At 28.2% G+C, this 26,840-nt stretch overlaps 2 protein-coding genes across 2 annotated transcripts; one reads left to right on the top strand and one right to left on the bottom strand.

The window, feature by feature from the left end:
- The first annotated feature begins 1,353 nt into the window (after window positions 1-1,353).
- Window positions 1,354-22,468, top strand: wg (Wnt family member 1 wingless). The gene is made up of 7 exons (XM_070640692.1): window positions 1,354-1,813; window positions 8,421-8,686; window positions 18,710-18,879; window positions 18,943-19,071; window positions 20,167-20,226; window positions 20,310-20,539; window positions 20,614-22,468. The coding sequence occupies exons 1-7, from the start codon at window positions 1,710-1,712 to the stop codon at window positions 20,918-20,920; spliced, it is 1,266 nt and encodes a 421-aa protein (XP_070496793.1). The 5' UTR covers window positions 1,354-1,709; the 3' UTR covers window positions 20,921-22,468.
- A 2,462-nt stretch (window positions 22,469-24,930) lies between these two features.
- LOC139090829 (chymotrypsin-1-like) lies at window positions 24,931-26,159 on the bottom strand. The gene is made up of 5 exons (XM_070640663.1): window positions 25,828-26,159; window positions 25,532-25,768; window positions 25,317-25,471; window positions 25,139-25,249; window positions 24,931-25,075 (listed from the first exon to the last, which is right to left on the bottom strand). The coding sequence occupies exons 1-5, from the start codon at window positions 26,130-26,132 to the stop codon at window positions 25,029-25,031; spliced, it is 855 nt and encodes a 284-aa protein (XP_070496764.1). The 5' UTR covers window positions 26,133-26,159; the 3' UTR covers window positions 24,931-25,028.
- Between the last annotated feature and the right edge of the window lie 681 nt (window positions 26,160-26,840).

Raw genomic sequence — 26,840 nt, forward strand, 5'->3', positions numbered from 1 at the left:
AGTTGAAAAAAAAAGCCAAGGAGATGAAAAAAATTCTTTGGAATAAATTGATTTGGAGAAAAATGCTTTAAAGGAATTTGAAATGAAAAATAACAACATACAGAAAAAAATGTGTGCATTTTGCCGTGCTGCAAGCATTTCAGTCCCATTCTCACGGTTCCGAACAAATTTTTTTGTGCGCTCATTCTTGTGCTGTCTTATCTCATTTTTTTTTTATTTCAATGTGCTGTTTTTTGCTGTTTCGCTGTTTAAAAAGACACAACAACGACAAAATTTTTTTTTCTTTTAAATTCAATGATTAAATAAAGGCACAGTGCACAAAAAAAAATTTTTACTTAAAATACATGAAATTGTTTGATTTTTAATAACACACCAAATGAGGGGCGTGAATGGAAACAGATTGAGAACGTAACAGGTAAATTGGCTCACATTCTTTAAGCAATGCATGAACAAAAATTTCTTGTTGTTGTTGTTGTTGAATTTACACACGATATACAATGAAGAAACTTTTTTAATTTAATTTATTGATGCTTTATATACAAAAAAAAAACTATATTCTCCTCCCTCTTGTTCACCAATATAATGCCTTCTTGAACACAATTGCAGTACCACACTATTGTCAATCAATAAGCGAATGAGTAAATAAATAAATAAATATAAGAGAGTAAAAAAAAAGTTAAAAAGTAAAGAAGACATGAGTTAGTTGTATGAGTGTTATGTATTAGCGGCAATAAGCTCCACCTCGAGCATAATAAAGAGAAGCGAAAATTTTAAAATTTGCAGTGGTATGAGTGAGAGAGAGAATGTCTTATGGTTAAAATTATATTCAACAATGTGATCTATTTCATGAAGCTCAATAACTCAAGAATTTTTCTTTCTTTCTTTAAAAGGAAGAAAAAGTAAAATTCTGTTGGTTATTGTGTAAGCAGAAGTAATAGCAAGCAATAACTATACTCATGTATACATAAAGGAATCACACAGTAATACAAATGATCGGACAATGTAGTTGTAATATATTTCTTTATGACGGGCTCTCTTTTTCAATTTTATTTTTTTCTTCATTCTTCTTCTTCTTCCTATTCGGGGTCTGAAGAGCTTATTTGTTGTTTAATAGCAACATTTCTCAGTTAAGCATTAACATCGAAACGGATAACAAACAGATTTTTTTAAGTTGCCAATAGATTATTTTTTATTTTAAAAAATATATTATATATATCGTTTGTGTGTTAAATTCGGTTTGTCTAGAAAATATGCAAAAAAGTAAAAGTTGATTAATGCAAAAAGAAAAATAGAAAAAAATATGTAAAAGAAAGAAAATTAAAAAAAGTTAATTATTAAGTGTCAATATAATTTTCTAGAGGAACTTAAAGTGAATAAAAATAATTTCAATAATAAATTAAATTAAATTGAAAAAGAAATGAGAGTGAAATCGTACACATTTTGTCAGTGAAATTAAATATAAAATGAGTCAGATTGATCGACTGAATGTAAATTGTTCGTTTTTGTATGCAATTAATCAATTGTGTCATTACTTATGCAAAAATTAATTAATTACAATCATTTATGATTAGTGAAATAGAGTGAAAATTGAAATTTTCTACACTCACGCAACTGATTTTGTGCTTTTGTAAGATTTTAATCTTGCGGAAAAAGGAAAGAACTTCAAATATTTGTTTTTTGACATAAAAGTGAAATTATTTTCTATTGAAATGGATATGCTTAAGTTACTTTATCTTTGCATCATGGTACTATATGTCCATGCTGATGCCGAAAAGCAGTCAAAACAAAATCGTGGACGTGGATCAATATGGTGGTAAGTAAAACACATTAATTTATCAAAAATGTGTTGAAATTTTGTAATTTGAGAAAAGTTAGATTAAAATCATTCACAGTTTTGTATTTAAATGATGAAAAATAATTCATATAAAATTGCGCCATCAATACAATAAGTACAGAAAGGTTTAAGACTTGTCCGTCGACATAGAAATAAAGTTTAAAAGTTAGGACTTTATTGCAAATAATAAAAAGTGAAAGATATTAAATTTCATTAGTTGACTTATATGTTAATATATTCCTCACATCATTACTTCGTTACGCCGAACTGAAAATCAATTAGTCTTCGGATTTAACTGACTTGTTCACATGTTAATGAATGTTAATGATTATTTATTAAATAATAATCATGTTTACATGTATGTTGAGCAAAAAGGAAAGAGAAAAAGAGACAATAATTAAATTGTTAATTGCACTTATTCATGCTCGCTATGATCATTCATTTACCTCTTGTTTAATGATCTTATAAAAATCCTTAATACATCCAGTTTCTTGTTTCATTCACTTCTGTCTCTATGAATTAATAACATTATTAATAACCATTAACATTTTTATGATGTATTAAATATGTCAAATCCATTTATTGCTTAGCAAATAAACCGTGAATTTAAAGCTATTTACAAATATATGGCATAATGCTGTTATACTATTATTTTTTTGCGATCAAATAAAGGCGCTGCTGGTTAAAACAACAGAACTTTTTAAATAAAATAACAATAAAAATAATATTAGGTAATTTTCATGAAAGAAAAGTATTAAAAAATTGAATAAGCTTTAATTAGTATTACTCATTCGGTAATTGAAAAAGCATGTGCGGTGATAACTTGAATGCTAAATACATAGCATTTAACTGTTGAATTTTTTTTTTGCGCTCGCATAAAAAAATAATATCGATCGGTTTTGATGTTTATCTGTTAAGTTTCGCTGTTCCCATAATTGAAGCTATTGAAGTGAATTTTAATGAATTAAGTGATTCGCGACTGATGAAAAATAATAATCAAACAGATTCTTGTAAAAATAGTTCATGATCGTGTGCAGTAATTGGATTTAAAACATTTATTGCATTACATTCAATTCAATTTTAATTTAACAGACATTTTATGTTTTAATTATTGATGCTACCGTTGGACTAGATTCTCAATATTCTTCTGAAATATTTCATTAATTTACATGTGCAGTAAATTAAAAATGCCAGACTAGAATTACCCCAAAAAGGTATATTTCATGCAATATTCGATTAAAGCTTTAAGTATTTTCTTAACCCCAAGGTCGATGAAAATTAAGATTTCATATGAATATGTAGCATCTACATCGGTTAATTCATGTCTGTTTTGTTCCGATGAAAAATTATTTTTATTTATGACTTATTGAAAAATATTCTGGAAATTTTTGAAAAATTGCGATTATTTCAAATTAAAAGAGCAAATAAAGAAGTAAAAGGAAAAAGGGAGGATTTTAGAAGCGAAACTAATTTGAAGTACAATGGAAAATATAAAAATCAGAAAGGAGCTGAAGAAATTCTCGGTGGGCTCTTTCACTAAACGGACCACACAGTATTATAACAATTGTATTTTGCTATTGTCTGAGCTTCTTCATGTGTCATTTCTTATGTGCTAATAGACTTAATCTATCTGTCTTCCCTTCCTTCCCTTCTCAAAAATATATTATTATGTCACAATTGACAAAAAGAGAATTTCCTTAAAATGCGTGAAAAACATGATAATTTACTGTTTTGTGTGCCAAATGTGTTCATTTTTTCTTCATTTTTCATTTAAGCCTCTTTTGTATTCTGTGCACGTCAAACTGCAAACTCTTGTTGATTTCTTATCAATTAAAAAGATTTTATTTCATTTTCTAATTTTTTTGTCATTTGAGATTTTTAAGAATGCAATGAAATATTGCACATAATGTGGTATGCTTCGCAGATATTAAATTGCACAATATCACCGATTGTGCTTATAAAAATCAAATCACGTTTCTCCTTCTTCAATATATTCGCACACAATGCACTAATTGTTCTCATGAAAGGAATTTTTCATTCCGTAAATAAGCAAACAAAAATACAACAAGGAGAGAGAAAATGATTAGAATTTGTTACATCCATCGCCAGGTTCATTGATAAATTCTTTTAAAAAATTCAATCGATATTCTCAGCGGGTTGTCGATTATTGAACTCTATTAGCCAGCAGTGTCTACAGAACAACAACAATTTCACATACTTGTGTGTGTCCTTAATTAACAATCAATGTATCAATGCGCAAAATATTTATGATGTGATGGCCTCTGGAGAATTTTTTCTGCTGTGTTCAGCTGCCATGCAATTCGAGAATGAATAAAATATTTTTTTTTGGTCTTCAGTTTATATATTATTTTATTTATTTATTGCAACAATGAAGTAGTGAGCTGTTGATTGGAATTTTCCTCGCTATGTGCTTCGCGTGTCTTAATTTTATTTCATAATGATGAAATCATTGAATTTAATTCTCGAACTTTTGTGCTCAACAATTTTTTTAGATACCTAAGTATCGGTATGTCCTTTATAAAAGCCAGAATCAATAGCAAAAATCTATTTCATAAATAGAATCATAAAAAATGAAATAAATATGTTTGGCATAATAATCATAAACCATCTCATCTCATATCATGCTCACATACTACAAACTTTTTCTGGATAGCGCCATCATTTCATTTTTATTGGTATAAAAACAGAGTAAAATTACATTCAATATAGTTTCTTTCTTATAAACATTTTTTGTTGCTGTTAAAAACGACTTGCTGTGCATTATTTATTAACTTTTTTTTCTGCATTACATATTCGTGTTTTATAAAAAAAAAGCCTTTTGCCCCAGCAAACACACACATAGCCTAAATGTAAAATAAAACTTGTATTCACACTCGATTTATTTTTTTATGTTAAAGCAAAAAAAAATATAAGGTAGAATTACAAAGATAAGTAATACAAACGAAGAAGAGTCTTGACCACAAGAGAGATGGAATGAAAATTGCAATTGTGCACAAAACAATCAACAATCAGCAGTAGGTTCAAATGAACAAGACACATTGTGTGTTATGACGACGGCGCACTGTGGTTTGAGCTTTTAAATGGTCATAACAACTTTGTGTCATTGCGCTTTTTCGAATGCGGTAGATTGCTAATTTAATATTATATTTATTTAATTTTTTATTCGTCCATATCCATGTCCGTTTCAACTCGACCGATAGTCTAGCAAAGCTGTAATTTCTTTCATTTTTTTTTGTACCTTTGCTGCTTCAGCTCTGAGACTTATTTACTCTTTGCTCATGCATTATTAATTTGATTTTAATGCTTTTTGCGTCGTAATATATGTCCACAGTGACTTTACGCGATTTTTTTTTTCTTGATCATATGTAACATCAATAATGGAAGACAACAAATGAAAAAACCATGAAAGAATGATTCGGGGTAATACGTAACAATCCTTCTGTCGCATAGCTCATTGAGCATCACGTCTCATTTGAAATCAAGTATGTATTTGTATGTACTGTAGCAGTAAGCTAACTGTTAATTAATTATAAATTAACATTTTGGCTTCTGTTTATTTTGCTCATCGAGAGATGATAAATCAACATACAATGATGAATAATGAGTTATGTGATATGACTTTCCATAACAAGAGATGCGATTGGACAATATACAATCATATTGACGCGCTATAAAATTTTAATAAGTTTATGGGAATTTACATATATATGAACTGCAAAAAAAAGAACATGTAATAAAACTAGTTGGGACTTGAGATTATTATTAAGCTAGAGTCCATATCTGTTCGTGCGTGAAAATTTTCTATCTTGATACATCCATTCTTTCCACAACAACTATCTTCCATTCATCGTATAGTTGTTTTAAATTTCACATTAAATTGTATTTGACGATGATGAGAAATATAAAATAACAGCAACACAGTGAGTGAGTAAGAGAAAGAGAACCGAACCGTTTGAAATACACGTAGCGATTCCTAATACGATTAAATGCGACATTGATGAATTAGCTTCCAATGTGAATGATCTACATTTACATATTTAATAATTATTTAAGAGATCAATTTTAAAACTAACATACTTGGAGACTGTGAGACTCACTTTCAATCTTATTTAAGTATTAAAATATGATATACTGATTCAGTAAAGAAATCATCTCAATAAAAGAATATTCTGTGAAGATCAAATATGCCACTAACATTTAACCATGTTCAGTCATACAAACACACAAAAAAAAACCTGTAAATTTATTTCATCAACAAATGAATATGTGCGCTTCTAATATTTGTGTTTGGCGACAGATTTTAATTTTTAGTCAATAAATATTTGACGTTTTGCCAAACAGCCGAGAGTATATATTTTTTTGGAAATTAACTTTTAGTTTCAATTTGCTTTGCTTTGAAGTTTGCTACCAAATGAGCAAATCTATTTGTTAAATTTACCAATTAACATTATTATGTTACATTACGAGCGCCATGATGAATAATTTCTAAAATTTATTTTGAGGGTCGGAAACTCATCATTAATTGATTTGACATTTTTTGATGAAATTAATTGATTTAAATTATTAATTTTTAAATATACTCAAAAATATTCTTGAGCATACAATATGAGTGTCCCACCCTTAAGAGAAAATATTTGATGATTTAATAGAGATGTTAAATAGTTTATCATCATCATGATGTTGATGATGGCAAATTGTCCATATGCGTGATGTAGAGGAATACCATTCAATAAATCAAATAAGAAAAATGCTACATGTGCTCATATATGGTCAATTGAGATGCTAATTTTGTATCGAACCTTGGCATGTATATTGTTTGATTGATAAATGACAGTGTTAAAGATGACAGATTTTTCGCTTTCCTATGTATTTATAGCTACATAGTTTTGTAAGCGCCAGAAAAATATGGAAATTTGAAATTAACTTATGATAATTCACAAAATCGACATATATATTAGTGCTGTCAACGAATGTCATTTGCAAATTATTATTTATTGCTTTATTACTATTTATTTGTGAATGAATCTTTTGCTTTTTATATCATCTTTAAATATGGACAAGATATGTTTCTTTTTTATTGGATCTCTTTAATAGACTTAAATAAATTATTAAACGTGTTTATAAAAATAAAGATAATACCGAAAATATAATATTTTAAAGTAAAAACAAAAGACTTGTTAATGCGTTAAGTGACGAACTCGCTGTGTATACTTTAGGCATTTGCCTTCTTCCTGTGTCTTTTCCCTTTTTTCATTAAAAAAATATTTTCATGGATGAAATTTTTAATTCCTTTTTTGTTAATCTTATCTTTTTAGTTTAAAAAATATTTTTTAGTTTGTTTCTTTTATCACTTTTAAAGCTGTTATTAAAAATAAATAAGAAATTACTATGGTGAAATTAATGTTGTTAAATGTGTAAGGTTTTTCATATTCCGTTCATAAAAAATGTATCGTCACGCAGTTCTAGACTTCAATTATACTCTATTATGAGCTAGATATTGTATAGACAGGAATCATGCTCATGAATATGCCCACAGAACTGAGCATACTCAATTACATTGAGCGAGTTTGAGCATGCTCATTGCCTGTTAGGGGATATTACTTATGAAAGACCTCATTTTAAGAATGTTTAAAATATTTCTAATGCATGACTTCAACGATGGCGTTAACATAAATTACTTCCTTAGTAGAAAATATTGTAAACCTGATGTAACATTTTAGAAAGCCTAAAAAGAAAATATTTTGACATAGTGACCACCTTTTAACTTCCTTTAGTAAAGGAAGGAAAATAATAATAAAATATGTTGAAGTGGCTGGAAGTTAGGGTATCAGGATGGATGAGAACTGCATTTTTTTCTTTAAAAAATAATAAATTTTTTGCAGCACTCAAACTTCCTGAAAATGAGAAGTGGATAAGAAGAAGAAAATAAAAATCAAATGATTTATGCTGATACTTTGTGAAGTTATTTATATTTTATCTTCAATTTTGGTGCCTCTTAAGATGCATTTCTTTCTGTACACACACTTGAGAGTATAAAAAATGCATAAATTCTCAATTCCATTGCCCATATTTTATTTAGTTTTATGCTCTTTTTGTGTCTTTCTGTAATATATTGTTTACATGTTTGTTTATATTCTTTCTCTTAAGTCACCTTCTTTCATTCATCATCAAAGCGTCTCTTCTGTATGAGCACATGAAACACATTTATGTTTGCACAATGTATTAGCATTTAAATTTTCTCCCAGCTTTTCTTCTTGTTTTGTTTTCTTCCATTTCTTAATATTTAAACAAATAAATATCAGATATACCTATATGAATATCTGTAGGAATGTCCAGATTCAGAAAACAGAAATATTCTTTCTATTTGCTCACCTTAATAAACCTTTATGCATTGTACATATATGTATGTAAGATGGGTCTTTTTTTTTTATTATTGACGAATGATTTCAAAATTTATAAAAGGAAGTCTTTGTTTAGCTTTTCATCATAATGCTCTTCCCGACAACCAAAAAATATATAAAAAAGTCTAATTTTAATTTTTTTTAATTCTTGTGTATTTTAACAGGGGAATAGCAAAAGCCGGTGAACCAAATAATATTTCTCCAGTAACACCTACACATATTTATATGGATCCTGCAATTCATGCAACATTAAGACGAAAACAGCGACGATTGGCACGAGAAAATCCAGGAGTACTGGCGGCAATTGCAAAGGGTGCAAATATGGCAATATCAGAATGTCAACATCAATTCCGTAACCGTCGATGGAATTGCACAACGCGAAATTTCCTACAGCGTGGCAAAAATCTCTTTGGCAAAATTGTCGATCGTGGTGAGTACTTAATCTCATTTAATATAAATAACAGCATGCACTTGTCATCATTGAACGATGAATTGTGCTTACGATTCCGCACGCTACTGATTAAGAAGACAAAAGAGATTCATTAAATTATTCAAAGCATGTGTTTTACTTGCTACTTCTCTCCAACCTGCCCACCGAATTATAAAAGCTTTAAATTAAATATAAAAAAATTCAGTAATACGCCTACACAATTTTCAACTCTTACAATATAATAATAAAATAATATTTTTGTCGTTGAACATGACACTCAACGATTTATCATCGCTAAGAGATCATCAGTGAATGAATGAAATAAATTACAAAAGTATGAAGAGATGTACGTTATTTGATTAATGAAATGTGTACAATAATAATGAAGAAGCTTTGTATTTTTTCATTAAACTAACTTCTTGTTGTATTATTAAGACATTCGTATTAATGCATTGTGTCATTTTTCAAATTCACTTTCAGTGATTTGTTGTGACGTCAATGAGTGCCATAATTTGCATAAAAACAAGACAGGAACATCATTTTAAATCTCCTATTACATTTTTTTATAACAAATTGGTGACATCTGTTTTTTGTGGCTCAGTTTGGCAGATGTTTGGCAGTGCCGAAAAGAATTGTTACAGTTATTGTTATTGTTGTCCACAAATGTATACGCGTGCATCATTTTAAAATTTCTCATGATTAACATTACTTCTTTTTGATTATCTTTCCTCTATGCAATTGTATACTGAGGGTTCAAGCGATTATCGATATTCATGTACATTATGTAATAGAATGATGTTTTTTTGTAACTGTGTCAATATCTACCTAATAAGCCTCTTTCACTCTCTTACCCTATATCTAATTACAATATTCTCTTTTTTTGTAACGAATTGTGAAAAGGGGAAATGATATAAAAGAATTTGATGCTTGATGCCATCAAGTAAACTGATAGATTTTTGACTAATTTTAAAGAGTGACATGTGACTGGGAAAAATCAAAAGTTGCAAACCCCCTCAAATGAATATCATTTTACAATATTTAGTCATGATGACATTTATTTTATTTTATGCCTTCACAAATCTGTCTTTCATTTTCAATCATTTTATTCAAATTTACCGTAATATATCATCGTAAAAAAATAATATTCTACAAATACACGATCAAACATCAATCCAAGATTAATGAATGTTGTATGTTAAAAACATTTCATTTTTAAGATGTACAAAAGACTTTCTCTCAATTCTTATTCACTAACATAGTCAAGTGAAATGTGCAACAGTTATATGAAGGTATCATTTTAAATTTATTTTAATTTTTTGTCAGCTTTCAAGTAGTTAATAAAAATGATTGCAAAAAGCCACAAAAAGTCAATCTTATATGACCGCAAAATAATTTTCGTGTGTGAGAACCAAAAAGCAAGCGCAAAAGACATAAGGAGAAAAAGAGAGAGACTTAACGAAAAGGCACATCGAATTATGTGGATGTTTACAAAAATAAATATCACTAGCTGCTGTCACAATACGTTTTTCACAAAATCGCATTCATTCTCTTTTCGTCTTGTATTGCTTGACTTTGAGACATATTTTTCTTGTACTTTTTGGAATTAAAAATGTGCATTCAGTCACACACACTCACACTCAATGGTACGCAAAAGATAAGAAATTCCTTTGTGTGCACATACTTATATCAATCGGGATCTTAAGCTACTGATGTTATTGCAAAATGATGTATAATAAATATAAATTCCTACCCTTTCTCATGAGCAATGTTCGTAAGTAAATTTTTGCCTATATTTTAAGTACAAAATGCCAAGATTGAAAGTATGCAGTAAACAAGCAGGCATCATCAACATCGTTCTGCAATCAGTGAATAAAAATCTTTTTATACGTCAAGGAATGTCTCATTTGTTGCGCGAATGAAAAACAAAACAAGGGAATTTTTTATTATATTTTATTAAACTCTTTATACGATTTACTTTTTTGCTGTATGTCGATTTATTTATTTATATGCTTTTTGCTTACATTTATTTTATACCGCTCGATGGAATCAAGCAGAAGAAAGAGATGCATGTACCTAAATAGCTAGATGGAAAGGAGGATAGAAAGAATAATCTTGTGACTGAAATTGTAGCATATCTTTGTTAAAAGCAGTTAAAAGTCAAGAGATGAAACAAGAAAAATGTAATAATAATATAACAGAGCTAGGCACACACATCGGATATATGAGAGAAGATTGAAATGAGAAACAATGAGTCCATTCAAATGTTCAATAAGAAATATACAAAAATCTTTTCTGCTGCCCTTTTTGTGTGCTGGATTTATATTTCGACGTCTTCTGGAAATAACTTCGAATTGAAATGAAATATAAAAAAAAATTGTATCAATTCTAAGTTGACTCTTTTTTCCTCCTTTCTTTCATTCCTCAACATGGGAAAAAGAGAGAAAAAAAAAGTTGAAAAAGAATGAAATGAAATACAAAAAAATTCTTTTCTTTCATCAAATTATCGACTTTTTTTCCTTTATATCTCTCCTCCCGATGTTATTGTTCTTGTTGCGATTAGAACATGATGATCAGTTTGTGTGTTGTTCTTTAATTCTTGTTACTTCATATGATTTTGAAGTTGTTTCTACCAACTCAGTATTAGCAAAACTTTTATCGCGAGCACACCTTAAAGTACAAATTAGTGGATTCTCCATGTTCATGATAGTTTTTCATGACAGGTGTGAAAAGCCGGTCATGAAGGTTTATCTTTTATTTGAGAAATCTTATGTCATACTCGAAACTTCTTGTGGGACACAAATGTATCGCGGCATACAGTTTGTAAAGCACTGTTATAACTGTATCTTCCAGAATTTTTCTGTCTGAAAAAAAAAAGGATTTTGGGTGAACAAAGTTGCTTTTAATCTACACAAGTGATATAGTTTTGTATGAAAAAATATCAGCAAAATGTATAAAAGGACATTAATTACATTTTTTTCTCATTCCTCACAAAAACCAACAAAATTCAAAGCGGTTTCTCGGTTTATTTAATGAGAATTGTACATTTTAAGTGTTTTTATGATTATTATTGCAATTTATGACAAAACCCATAACCCATAACACCAATAATGACAATAACAGACAAAACAACAAATACACAAAAAAACACAGAGAGGAGGAAGATATATCTCATGCAAGCGAGCAACATAAAAAATGATTATATTGCCCGAGCAATGAGTTTACATGGTCAATTTAAAAAATACATATTCCTTTGCGGTTGTGTGTGCAATTTACATTTGTTCAAGGGTAATGAAATTTTATGAAAAATGCAGAGTGTTAATGTTGAGAGTAGCAAAACTTCTTCTTCCTTTAAAAATATAACAAAACTTTTTTGGCCATACGGTATCTACCAGGAAGGAACATTGACGAATTATAGAATTTAAGCATAAAATATATGCACATCATCACCCATGATCATCTGATGAAAAAACAGTTGTAAACATCATGATGTATATTGCACTATAATAAAACCATGTTAAAGCGTGTACAGGTCAAAAAAAGGAAAGCGTTAGCAATTGCATTCCCGAAAAAAAGTCTATATGTGTCATAAAAAACAGTATAAGAAATAAATTTGCGCATGAATTATACTTTTTAACACATTTACTTGCTTGAACAAATACAAATGTAAATACAATGTGCATTTTAGTATTGCTTGATGGGGTGTCTTCTCACTTACTTAACTATGATACTCCACAATAATCCATCTACTCTAGAACTTGTCGACAGATTTTATGTTGTTTCACGCAGTAGGATGCCTCCTCATAGTATATATCACATATATATATATATATATGTACATGCATGTGTCAGACTCTCTATAGAGTTTTTAACGAAACAGGTAACGAAAAGTGTCTGTAAAATGCTCATAAGATACACTAAATGCCTCATTATAAATGTATTAATCATCAATTTTATGCATGTAAAACTTCATTCTTTTTATTTCTTATTTTCATTATTTAATGCTTTTATTTTTTGTTGAAGCATGGCGATGATGATTGACGTTCATGAATTAATTATGATGTTACAATAATTGCTACTAATGGAAAACAATTAACAATCATTCATCATCTGATTGTATGAGTGTTAATAAAATATTTGTTTATAACTGTGATTGACTTGTACGCACATACAGCATATGATACCTGCGTGATTGTAGTTGAAAGTCTATTAGAAATGTGAATTTTTGGCTTATAAATTTAACGAATTTTTGAGGGTAATTCTAGTCTATTAGGCATTCAATAAATTACACGGCACTCATTAATTACATTATCTGAGAATTATCGAGCATAATAATTATTTACTTCCAACCACATCTGTGTTCTTCAAATTTTTATGGAGTTCTGTTTTTTCAAATTTATTTAATTTTTATTAGAAGACCCTAATTTATTTCACAATATATGAGTATCATGTTCTCTGCTATAGAAAATAAATAGTGCATTTTGCACTAGAATTTAAAATATAAAAATAAAATCCTTAATTAAGAAAATTAAACAAATTTATTTTCAAGAGATAATATCCAGTTTGGAAGTCTGAGAACACATCATAAAATCATAAAAGTTTTTATATCATAATGAAGACAAATTCAGTTAAAAATAAACAAAATTCTTAATTTTAGTTTTAAAGTAAGCAAAGTGAATCAATAAAAAAACTTGGATGGGATTTATGACGCATTTTCATCCTGTTTTATAGCTTTTACAAAAGAATATTTCAACACAAAACACTTTTTGTGTTTAAAGCTATGGTTAAAAATATTTTACGATATACATTTTAATTGATAAACGTATCTTCTGCAATGATGATGGAAAGTGAACGTGCCTTCATAGTATTAATTTTTTCATGTAAATCCAGAACCAGAACTGATCGAAAATTATGAGCTTGTGGTTGGTTATTGCCTTTTGTTTTCAACTCTGTTCTGGTCGTCATAATTATCATCATTATTGCATGCATTGCTGCAACAACTTTTTTATGTAAATCCCACTGTGTGTTGCTTAAATTAACATCTTTTATTTTATGATATCATAATTTATTCATGAACGCGATTCTTTTTTAATTACAACATAATTAATCAAAAAATTATTATTGAATTAATGCAATGAAATGCAATGCACGCTTATAATATTCAATACATTCATGCTTACACGCCACCCACATAAACTTGTAACATATAAATCATCAATATCATTTTTTTTTTTGTATGCAAAACACAGCAAAAGGTAATAATTTTAAATTTTTCATTCTTCATTTTCATCTTCTATATCTATAATTTCTTATTGATTTGATTGAATATTATTAAGGCATTTTTGTTCATCATGTGAATCTTTTGGGAATTTGAAGCAACTTTGTTTTTTATGATGGATGAGTTCGTCTTTTTTGTAATGCATGGCGTGAGCTTGCTTCTTGAAGTTTTCTCAATGAATGATACAGTATACATTACTAGGTATTTATCTGTAGATTCCTAAAATTTTTGCATTTTTTAGCAAATCTTTAACAATTGAGTTTTGAAAGCATCTATCATATTCATCTCAAAATGAATTTTCTGCAACCTTTTAAGAATCTCTATATTAGTTCTCATCCTCTTAGTGTCAGAAATTAAGTGAATGAAAGAAATATGAATATTATTTCAATAGTATTTGTAAGTAAGAAATGATTAAAGTGAAAGGTAAATGAAAATGAAAATAAAATGAATGATAATGAAGGAGACTGAGAATTCAATTGAAAATAATACTTCCATGTCTAATTTCAGAATAATACCAAGTAGTTACTAACATATGGTTTCTTCTTTTATGAGAAAAATAATAAAAAATATAAAGATATCTTTAGATTTCAATTAAACAATTAAGAAGAAGACTTAATAGAAGTGGTCAAGGCCTTAATGGTTCATTCATCAATTACGTCCCACATAATATGGGATCCATTCTGTAATTAATTATTTTCATATTCTGGATTGAATTTCATTCATTTCCGGACCCTTTAGAACTAAAAGTTGAACATCATTGACGGATGAGTCCCTTATGGATACAGAAGAAGAAAAAATTTCTCATAACGATTCTCAGGTGCTCTTCTTAATGTCCAGTCCACTTAATTTTATTTTGGGCGCGATTTCTTTTTCATTCCTTTCTTCATCATCTTCATTTCTACATATTGTGAAAGATAAATACCTAGTATATTAAAAAAGATATAAGAATTGAAAACTATCTTAACAGCTTTAAAGATGCTTCTTTGCTTCGCCACTCTAGAAATGTGATGATAATAATGATGATGATGATTTTTTATGTGTAGTAGCTGTTGTGTCTAAATGAATAATGCCTTCATTTTATATACATGAAATTTTATGGTTTTTATAAATTTGTGATGATTTTTTTAACATAATTCAAGTGCTTTTAAGACATTAATGAAGTAATTTTTAAGAGCCGGCATTTAAGTGTTTATATCAATTCTTTCATCCCATTCAATAAAACAAAATCAAAATATTATCAAAATAAAATCCAATCAGATTATTAAAAATCTCTTAAAAATTTCATCATTTCTGACCTATTAACAGTTTTCATCGGATATTCTATTCACATGTAGTTCTGTAGTAAATTAATACCACTTGCTTTATTTTCATTTGTTTGAGTATTTTTGTTACGCCCATTTCCAAAAAAAAAAATTAGGAAATTGATGAAAAGAACTCAAAAAATGAATGTTTGGGTTTTATTTTTCAGCATACACAAAAAAAAAAATTGGCTCTCCCTCGCGTATAGCATTGCGATACAATTTAATCCAAATAAATTCAGATGAAAAGAATGAAAAAGAAAAAAAAATTAATAATAATGCTAATAAACATTAAACTTTTTATTTTCTATGATACGGCCGGATTTCCTCTAATAAATTCTTTCTGTTGAATTTGAATTCGTACGTAATGTGGCATTTGATGGAAGACATTCGACTTATTTTTTTTTTACGAAATTTCTTCTCTTTATTCTGTTTTATAAGTAGTAATTATAGCTGTTTTTGATGTTTTTTTCTTGTCTATTTTTTTATTTATTTTCATTCATCATCGAACGTATAAAAATCCTTTGAAAGGAATTTATCAGGCCAGGGAACTAAAATTTAAAAGGGGAAGAATATTAATTTACATTTTTATTATTCACATTCTAGAAACTGGATTGATATCAATTGATGAATCACTTGGCTGTGGCTTTGTGAGTCATATGAAAGGAACTTCAAATTGTATTATTTTTTTTCTTTACATTTTTGTTAAACATTCTTTTTTAAATTATCTCCCAGCACACCTTTATGTTCATTTAAAATATTGATTTAATTTTTATCAGCAAGATTATTCGTTGTTGAAAAAGAATTTCTTAACATGTTAATAGTAATTAGTCATAATGGTATTTTTGACTAGGTTTCGTCAAAAGTAGTCTCTAGAACAGATTCAAAATCATATAAAATAACATTAAGCAACTTAGGCGAAAATATAATTTATTTCCATATATGCTAAAATATTCTCTTGATCTCTCATACAGATTACTGTCATTTGTCACTCATTTTAAATACATCTCTCCTTTTCTTACCTTTATTCCTCATTCTTCATTGATCGTCAACCAACAAAAAATATAAACCTTCAGACAGATACAAAACAAATTACACAATTTAGTGAAAAGAATTGCGCTCAGTTCCAGTCTTTATTTCAGATTTTATTTCTCATCTTTGTGGTTTCATTCTTTGATTGATTTGTTTTGTACTCAAATTAATTTGAATTGATTTAAATCTTTTTTGATTTATAAATTTAACATTATCCGTAAACAGAAATAAGAGAAATGAAAGAGACTACTCATATTTGATATGATATGATATGCTTTAGTCGATCTTTAATACTTTTAAAAAAAAATATGGAGCTTATGAAATTTAATGCGAATCAGTGAGCATTATACTGGATGATGTCGATGAAAACTGTTGATAAATATGTGATACTGTCAGTGAAAGGTATTATAGATATATGGATAATTTTTTTAAAGTTCCGATCATAATGATAATGATATTACATAATGTGAGTTGACAAGTAATTGAATAAATAATTCTCAAACCAATTCATCAATAATAATGACCATATTTGTTGCTCCAATTTCGACTTTTTAAAAATAAGTTTTATTAAAACAAGAGCCATCAAGATGTAGAGAATTGAAAGAAACAAAAAAGAAGTTTATAAGACTCAAAAAAAATAATTTCGTGACTAAGGCATTTAAAAGAAAATGAATAATAAATTCATCATCGTTATAATCTTATCGCATGCATATTCTTTTTATAAATATACTTTCAAATAATATTTAAAAAATATATTTAATTAATATGAAATACTTTTCATTCAACAGCTATATTAACTCTTTATAGCTTTTGTAGATGATACTTTATTAGGTTTGATTTAAATATTTGCATAATAAATATTTAACTTAATTGAAGATATTTCATCAATTGATGTAAACATTTTTAAATTTCATAAACTAATGGATATAGTCATTGATGACGCTGTGAGGCCTATCTCATAATACTAGCGTCAAAAATTGAGTCTCTTTATGTCTGGATGACCGATTTGTGTCTTGGGGATAAGACAATCAATTAAGTATACCGTAAAAAATATGTTGTAATTTTATTCACATATTTTCTGTTTATTTATTCATTACAATAATTTTAACTTGACCTTTTTGCTTAAAGTTTACCATGAGAAATAAATGAAAAGAAATTTATGAATATAAAAATATATATCTACATATATCTTGACATCTTAATACGTGCATTTTAAGAAATTCTTTATTTCGTTTTGCACATAAAAATTAAGTGAGCAATGAGAAAAAGAATGAAAAGGAAGCATCTACAAAAAAAAATGTATTCAGCATGTAGTGTGCTGCAGCAGACATTGAGGCAAAAAAAGTTGAATGAAATGGACAATTTGAGAAGGAACTGAAATGAGAAAAGGGATAAAGATAAAAGGAGTGAATGAGAGATATTGTGAATAAAAGAGTATCATTCTAAAATGATAAATAAGCTCAACAAAAGGGAGAAACATTTATGGAAATTTATAGGCTTAGTGTTTAGGCGCACAGAGTTGAACTTTGTGAATCTTACTTCTCTATTTGAGTAAGAATAAAATCTTCTTAATCGCTCCTGCATCAGTATATTTTATGAATGCATTAGAAACTTTTACCTGTCTATTTAAATGCCTCCTATTTTTCTCAAGTGCTTCAACAACCTGCACACACAAGGTTTAAATTTTGTTTTAAGCCCCATCAATATACATTCATTGTTATTTTAAGATATTCTTTCCTTTCTTTTTCTTCATCTTCATTTCAATTTTTATTATTATATTTATACCATTCAGCAGAGACTTGTTAACGAAACTCTCAAGTGATTTTCAAGTTGACAGTAGAGATTGGCTCGAACACACAAAAAAAAAAGAATCAGTATATTTGCTCTTTAGATTATATGAAAATAAATATCAAAAAAAATAAAAATTTTAAAGAATATTGGGGTAATTTATGAACTTCCACTGGCTTTTCTTGCTCCTGCTGTTGATTCAGTTCTTTTTTTTTACATTTGCTTACTTATTGGCATTCACAGCAAAAAAAACTTATTATCGAAAAAGGAAAAGAAAAAAAAAATATATGTATACGTGGAGCAAAAAGAAAAGAATGTAATAAGAAGTATTAGGCATTATTAATTTAATGAATCTCTCGGATTAATTTTTTCCTCCTTTTCTGAAAGCATTCTATCTCAATTATTTATTTTTGTGATGATTTCTCTTCTTCATTTACTTTGCATTTAAAGCATTGTACCTGTTTTACAGAGCATCAAAATATGAAAGGGATTAAGGGATGATGTAAATTTAAATCTTTTTTTCTTAGTCTTCTTTTTCAATTCTTTTATGAGCGTGATTCGAAATTTGTTGCAAAATTTATGTCTTTTTAAACTAATGAGTATTGTTTATTTTATTTTTTTAATGCACAGGTTGTCGAGAGACTGCATTTATATATGCTATAACAAGTGCTGCAGTCACACATTCCATCGCACGAGCATGCAGTGAAGGATCTATTGAATCATGTACTTGCGATTGGTCACATCAGAATGAACCTCCACAAGCTAGTAAATCTGAATCAGTTTCTGATGTTAGGCAATGGGTAAGTTTGAATAAAATTGTCCAAAAATCTTCAAATTATTAATCTATGATATTTTGTTAACAGGAATGGGGTGGATGTTCTGACAACATTGTATTTGGCTACAAACTTGCACGAGAATTTGTCGACACAGGCGAACGAGGACGCTCATTGCGTGAGAAAATGAACTTACACAATAATGAAGCTGGTCGTGCGGTAAGTAAAAAAAAACTGAATATAAGAACAAATCGCGAATAAAGTAAAGAAGAAGGAACAGAAAAAAAATATTTAATCTTAAGGCGATTTTTTCCTTCTTTTTTATTGAAAATTCCTCTCTCGTTTATTTGCATATAAATATTGCAAATTAATAAAACCTTAAATTATTTAATTAGCGCACAACGATATCATTAATAAAGCACGACGTAATTAAGCGAGGAGAATGAAAACAGTTTTAATAAGTTTATGTCAATTTCGATTGAAAAATTAATAATTACGAGACTATTTCTGCAAAATCAGCGAAATAAATGTATTTCGTATAATGTTTCATGGATGAGCATTAATGGCACTGTAGATGTATAAATATATTGGTAAACAAGTATTTAATTTAAATGAAGAAGAAAGGAAATATTGAAATGCAATGCAATGAAATTGAAGTTAACTGTTTTCGTGTGCGCCGTGCCACACAAGATGCCTCGTTGTTGATCGGTGTAAAGCAAAAAAAGGAACGAGAGTAAATGAAAAAAAAAAAACTTTCAATTGAAAGTTAAATTAATGCCAAGCTTAATACTATAATAAATTTAAAGGAAAATATATTGGGAAACTTCATATCACAGCATGAGACTTTTTTCTCAAAAAATATTTGTTGACATAAAAAAGAGTTTTTAAATGAATTGACACTCAATTCTACCATATCCACATTTTTTCCTGCTACTTTTCTCTTCTTCGATTTCTTTGAAGTTCTCACTGCGTTTAAAGAAATGCAGAGAAATTCTGAAGTGAATTGATATGCCGCTATTATCGTGCCAATCCGACAAGTATTGAAAAAGCAATTAAGTTTGTTATAAAAGTCTCGATAATTGGCAATAATTTAATCGAATTTTTTAAGGAATTATAAAATTTGTAATTTTTATTACATCATTAGATCTTCTCGAGAATTTTGTGCACTTAACGGCTGAGTTCTTTGAAACTGCCAAAAAATTACTAATTTAAGGTTTTAATCAGCACAAAGAATTTTCTCTTTTTTTTTGAAACACCTTTAACAATAAATCTTAATAATAGTAATCAATTTATTATTTTTTATTTGATTTACAGCACGTGCAGTCTGAAATGCGTGAAGAATGTAAATGTCATGGCATGTCTGGATCTTGTTCTGTAAGTAGACAAATTGATTAGTTCATTCTAAATAAATTCTATTTATTTATATTTCAATACTAATCATAAATATTTTCTCTCAGGTAAAAACATGTTGGATGCGCTTACCAAATTTCCGTGTCATTGGAGATTCCTTGAAGGATCGTTTTGATGCAGCGACAAAAATTCAAGCCAATAATAATCTTAGGAATAATAACAATGAAAATCAAATTATGAGAAATAACAGAAGGGGTAACAAAAATATTAACTCAAATAGTGCACGTGAGACAAACTCGGTGCATGGACGTGGACACAATCAAAGAAAACAAAATAGGTAAATAATAATATAATTTTATTAAAATATCCATAATATTTACAAATGATTTTTTATTCTCTTTCCTTAATTAGATATAGATTCTCACTAAAGCCATTCAACACAGACCATAAACCTCCAACAACAAAAGATCTTGTGTACTTTGAACAATCTCCCGGATTTTGTGAAAAAAATCTTCGATTGGGAATATTAGGAACGCACGGACGACAATGTAATGATACATCAATAGGCGTAGATGGCTGTGACATTTTGTGCTGCGGTCGAGGTTATAGAACGCAAGAAGTTACAGTAATCGAGCGATGCGCGTGTACATTCCATTGGTGTTGCGAGGTAAAGTGTAAGAAATGTATAACAAAGAAAACCATTCATACATGTCTCTAGGCGACTTTATAATGTCTTTCTTAAAGAAGACAATTTTAAAGTAAAACATTGAAAAAAAAAGAGTTTTTATAATCTTTAAGAATATAAACAAATAACGCTTGTATTTTTACTGTAAATTAATTTTTATTACTAGTATGTTTATTAATTTTTGTGACACAACAAAAATGAAAAAAATTAAATTCTTGGCAGAAATGTTGAAATTTTAAAATAATGTAAATATATTGAGCTTGTAGAAAGAATTTTAAAATTTTAGAATGAAAGAATGAAAAATTCAAAGAAAGAAAATGTTTAGATTAAATTGTAAGGAAGCCAAAAAATCGAGTCGCTAAATTTATTGCCTTAATATTAGAACTACTTTACATCTACTTAAATTCTTTTATCTATCTCATGTTTAATCTTAAAATAATGTAATAAATAGTAAATTAATTACAGTATTAAGCAGACAAACTAAGGTCCAGTTTACTTGAAATAATATATCATGAAAAAATATTGTACATATCAGACGATATCAAACGATTTGTAATATTATACGTATAAGGATGTTAGGAACAGTTTTCAAACGATGAAATATTGATGGATTTTAATTTCATCTTTGATAATTTATTTTTAACAATTTAAGAGTCGTTCACTTATTACATTCGTTATTTAAAGATGACGGGAGGGAGTCTAAGATTTTTATCATTTTTGTAACGAGGGGGTTGGGGGGAGAGGGCCAAAAAATTCATAGTTTTGCGTAATGTAATAAGTGAACAACTCTGTATTTTAAATTCCTAATTTGTAAAAATTCTCGAAAAAAGTTTAAAATTGATCAAAATTTCATCAATTCAATAGAAATATTCCTAATTGACACTAAATATAATTATCTATCTATCTCAATCAATAAGTTTTTTCATCAACCTTTAATCAATATGAAGGATAGAAAAAAAATAACTTTATTGTCAACTAAAGACTGATATTATATAATTAATATTAAACAAAATTTATAAAAAAATGAAAATCATTTGAAAGTTTAAGTTTTAAACAAGAATGAAAAAGAAATTCTGTAGACTTTGAAAATATAAATTAACTATGGAAGCTTTTGACTCAAAAGCTGGAGTGACAAATTTTCCCAGTAAAAAATTAAAATTAATAATAATATTTAATAGGAATATTAAAATCAAAATTGTAAAAAAAATTGAAGTAATTAGTGAGCCATAAATCACAATCAAGTACAGTAATGCACTAAAAGTTATATGAATTTGTAAAAGCTTATGACAATCATTAGTGTATGAGGAATATAATAATAATAAAAAAAATGTTGTAATTTATTAACGCTTTATTTAATGACAATTGTAATTAATATTGTACATAGAAAATATTTTATTATTTGAAATAATAATAACGATAATACTTTTTATAAATAAAAAAAAATGCTAACATCATAATTGAAATCGAAGAAGATTCGTGGCAAATGACAAATGAAATCGTGTAAACGTACTTAAGAAAATAAATTTTAAAAAGGCCACAAAAATTGAAAAACAAACTAAATCCAATGTGAAATTAAAAATCAAAAAAAAAAAAGCAAATAAAAAGTTAACAAAAAATATATAATGAAAAACAGTCTATTAATTCCATTACATGTAGTGACATTTCAGCATCTATCATTCCACTTTCTCTCAATCGATGTCCATCGACATTCCATCTCATCAATTCTCATATACACATATCTAGATATTTATCGATGTCAAATGCGCTTAATTTAAAATTGTGTAAGCACATTCATCGCATGAGTAAAGGCAATAAGCGTGTAAATATTTATAAATCACCATATCGAGCATGAGAAGAAGTCTATATAACGCTTCAACACTGATTAAATCTGATTGTTATTACTGCTGTCGCCTTTGATCATTTTTTTTTTCTTTCTTTCCCTATCGTCTTTCCTTCTTTCTTGTCTTTTTGCTTTGATGAGAAGCGCATGCAGTTCAAGAAAGAAATGCGCAAATAATTTTCACAGTACAGTGAACAGAATTAACTTAACTTTACCTTTCTTTTACAATATTTGTGCTTGCATTGCACGCTCTACTCATATAACTAAAAATGCATGCATGAAATGCGCAATCGTCTTTAATGCGTTAAGTAACAAACAATTTTAAAATTATAAGGGAATTTGTAATTATTTTTTCAAGTACACAAGTGTATTTTCGATCATGGTGACTATAAAGTCCATTAAGTCAATATGATTGAGACATAAATCGAATAAATCAAATTACCAATTATATTTAACATAGCAATAAAAATGAAAAAAATATAAGAATTTAAATGTAGGTATTGATTAAGTGTTGATATTCCTCCTCTTTAATTTTCTTTTGCTCTCCTTCCTCCAAATCAACACAAATTAATCTAAATGTGGAGAATTCACAGTTAATATCTCGGCTTCGCTTCATCAAATTTGTTAATAAAAGCGTCATAAAGTTCTCATTAACATATTTTAACGTCTTATTTTTTTTTTTGCTTAACATTCCATCCACTCATTAGTATGTTTTAATCATGATTTGAATTGAAAAGAGAGAAAATAAAACTTAATATTTATTTATTTGTTGATTTTTTAACGTTTATTAATAAGAAGGGAAAAATTAATTAAGCTTGAGGATTGAGAATAGCTTTAGAGCAGAGTCGACAACTAGGTGTGTTAGGATACCCGAGTAGACAACTAGACTTACTGTTGACTAAGAACAAATTTAATTTCTAGACGTATACCCGACAGTTTTTGTGATGTTTAGTTACTTTTTGTCTGCAGGTCTGCCGAAATTTAAGTTTTTGATACGCGAATGACCTCGTATGCTTCATAAGAAGAAGAAAACAAATGTTATCATTTACAAGACCACACGATGAGAACTATTTACATGAAAAAGACAAAATAAAAGAAAGAGAGGCTTCCCATAGAGATTAGCTAATAATGTAATCAAGTCTGACTTTAGTATTAAGAAATTAAAATAAAACTATATGTTTCATGTAGACAATACGAAGTCTGTATTTCTCATTGTGTGCCTGTAGTGGATATGGCTATGGTAAAAGAGGTGAGTCATTTTATTATCCCATAAGAAAATAATTTTTGTAAATGACATAAGAAGTAAAGCCACACAGAAGAAAGATTGAAGCCAATGCACATTTTTTGATGATGGATGGTTAAGCAATGGAATCCTTTCACTTATTGGATCAAAATCATATGTCATTTTTTAGAGAGAAACGACAAAAAATCAGATTTGATCAATCACCGAAGATGTTTATGTCATTGCAAATTTTTAAATTTGACATTGAGAGATACGATTAAAATCAGTTGAGGTCATCAATAATAAGAATATTAATTTTAACCGAAGCTCATTCAAAGCTAATGAATATAAGATTCGAAAATATATTGAATTAATAATTTTATAAAAATCAAATAATTAATCTACCAGAATATTAAATGAGCTTCTGTTGACTGAACATGTCCATTTGATGTCAAAAAGCATTTTTATTGATCAGAAATGATGAAAAGCCGAATGAAATGTTTAAGCGAAGACAAAGTGACAAATTAAGTAAAATAAATAGTGATGAGTGAATCGTTAATCGTAATGACAGACTAAGGGTCAAAACAAATAACATGAGACGGAATCAATGAAGCTTTAATATCATTTTTATAAAACTCTTTCACTTATTGAATCTCTTTCAACTTCTTAAATTGAGGGCCTTTATTAATTTATCAATTAAAAATGTTTATTCAACTAATTAATTCCTTCATTCATTCGGCTAATTTTATAGTTGTTCCAACGTTGCTAATGATTATTTTTTGAAAGATGCAATAAATTAATTTCGTGCCAATTTAAAATTAAAAAAATCGTAATAATTTTTACGATTTTAACTTCTGCCAAAATGTATAGGATGCATCTCTTCCAAACGATATTTCGAAGAATTAAAGAATTTTGAGAAAATTTGTTTAGAAGATTTTTTAATTGAATTTTTATGAATTTAAAACATTTTATTCACTAAATTTTAAAATATCCATGTGCATGGCCAATAGTTAGGTATGGGGTAATAATTAGGTGGGGGAAGAATATTTCAGTTGAACACAATAGAGAGCTTGCAAATTTTAAATTGATGACATTTCTTGAATCCAATCTGTGAGTTCCGACACTCCTGGAAATAAATAAGAATATAAAATTTAATGAAGTCTAATTAAATAAAAATTAATTTACTTACTTGTGTAAACATCAGGCTGATTAGTACCGCATATCATTAATCCATAACTAACCACACCAGCAAGTTTATTTCTGCAAACCAATGGTCCACCGCTATCGCCATTACATGCTCCTGATTAATAAAATTCAATCAATTTTTCAGAGTTCAGAATCAATTTGTTTAATCTATAATTCCTTACCTTCTAATCCCCTCGATTTTGTACATAGTTCAGTACGAGTTGTGCTGTAAATTTGATCGCATTCTTCATTTGTGATGCTATAAAATTTAGATTGCTGAAGTTTATCTGGGATTCTCCTTCCTATTACCACTCTTGAAGTGTATCCCCAACCAGTACTAATGAAAAATATGAGAATTACATTCTAAAGAACGATCTTCAATGTTCTTTATAATTACAGTAAACATTCCTCTCCGCCATCAATATATTCTGTTCCCATTTCAATAGGTGAAACATTTTCACCTAAACTGAACGATTCCTTTAAACGACAAACAGCAATATCACTGGTATTTAATTCAACGTAATCAGGATGAATTTGACAACTGTCAACCATTATTCGTTGTCCTTTATCTTCCTCACGTAAATCGTTTGTTCCAGCAAAAACTGCCATTCGACTTGTATTGAAACCTTTTATGCTGATTAAAGTAATATGTATCAGAAATCATTAAAAAAATTAATACAAATCATAGATTACCAATGAGCAGCTGTGACAATATGATTTTCATTCAATACACTTCCTCCACAGAAATGTGAAAAGTTTCTTCCATTGTTACTACCACTTAAAATTTGCAACAATCCACCAAAAATTCCAGGGTTTCCACCATTTTGCGATTTCTGCATTTGAAGAGATATTTGATATGGAATTCTTTCTTTTGCATCAGAACCTCCGACAATTCTTGCATTTCCTGAATTATCAGCTTCATTTTCGGAATCAAGTAGTCCCATAAAATCACATTTTACATGCACCAAAAGTAAAGATATTAAAAATACTTTCAACATTTTATTTCCACTTGCTTCTATTTAGTTTGAAAACTTAACTTCAAATAACTTGCTAATAGGTAGAACTCATTGCATTTTATACAACAATTTTAAATGCAAATTTTTCTTTTCTTTTATTTTATCAGAATCACAACAATTGTGTATTATCTTGAATTGCTAGCTTTGGTTGACTTCCTCGCAATTGTTAGAAATTAAACGTGTTTAAAACAATCAAACTCATAAGGTGAAATCAAATTTAATGAACTCAGCGCATATTTATTGCCACTAATTTAAGTAAGTCATTTAAAAGTAATTTGTTTTGAGTTCTATTAAGTAGTTAATTTTCTACTAACTTTGTCGATATAAGAACGGAACTTCATATGATTTCCAAGAAATGAAAAAATAAAGTTTAATAAATTTGAGGTTATGAAATTTAGAATAAGGTTTTTAATATAATTTGCTGATTAGTGACAATAAAGTGGTGTTTTTGAGTTTAAGAGAATATCCCCAACAGGCAAAGAGACTGCTTTTAGGTACCATAAAAGCATGCTCTTCGCCTGTTAGGTTATATTACAACTTAATTACAATATCCTGGAATTAAATTCGTAAAACTATAATTTTTTGAATACTAAAAACAGCAAGTAATCAATTTGCAACTATAGGTAACTTCCATTGAGTTAGGTTAGTGCCATTAAGAATGCGTTTAATAAATTTCGGAGAATTTTCGCT

This window comes from Chironomus tepperi, unplaced genomic scaffold (genome assembly GCF_022539635.2).
Source record: "Chironomus tepperi strain 1889 unplaced genomic scaffold, CSIRO-AGI_Ctep_v1 contig_219, whole genome shotgun sequence".
NCBI lineage: Eukaryota > Metazoa > Arthropoda > Insecta > Diptera > Chironomidae > Chironomus > Chironomus tepperi.

Excerpts from the sequence above, each read along its gene's own strand:
- LOC139090829 (XM_070640663.1), bottom strand. The coding sequence starts at position 26,132 with ATGTTGAAAGTATTTTTAATATCTTTACTTTTGGTGCATGTAAAATGT. Across the intron at positions 25,250-25,316 it reads AAAATCGAGGGGATTAGAAG|GAGCATGTAATGGCGATAGC; the intron begins GTAAGGAATTAT and ends TTTATTAATCAG. Across the intron at positions 25,076-25,138 it reads TCAGCCTGATGTTTACACAA|GAGTGTCGGAACTCACAGAT; the intron begins GTAAGTAAATTA and ends ATTTATTTCCAG.
- wg (XM_070640692.1), top strand. The coding sequence starts at position 1,710 with ATGGATATGCTTAAGTTACTTTATCTTTGCATCATGGTACTATATGTC. Across the intron at positions 8,687-18,709 it reads TGGCAAAATTGTCGATCGTG|GTTGTCGAGAGACTGCATTT; the intron begins GTGAGTACTTAA and ends TTTAATGCACAG. Across the intron at positions 18,880-18,942 it reads TTTCTGATGTTAGGCAATGG|GAATGGGGTGGATGTTCTGA; the intron begins GTAAGTTTGAAT and ends TTTTGTTAACAG.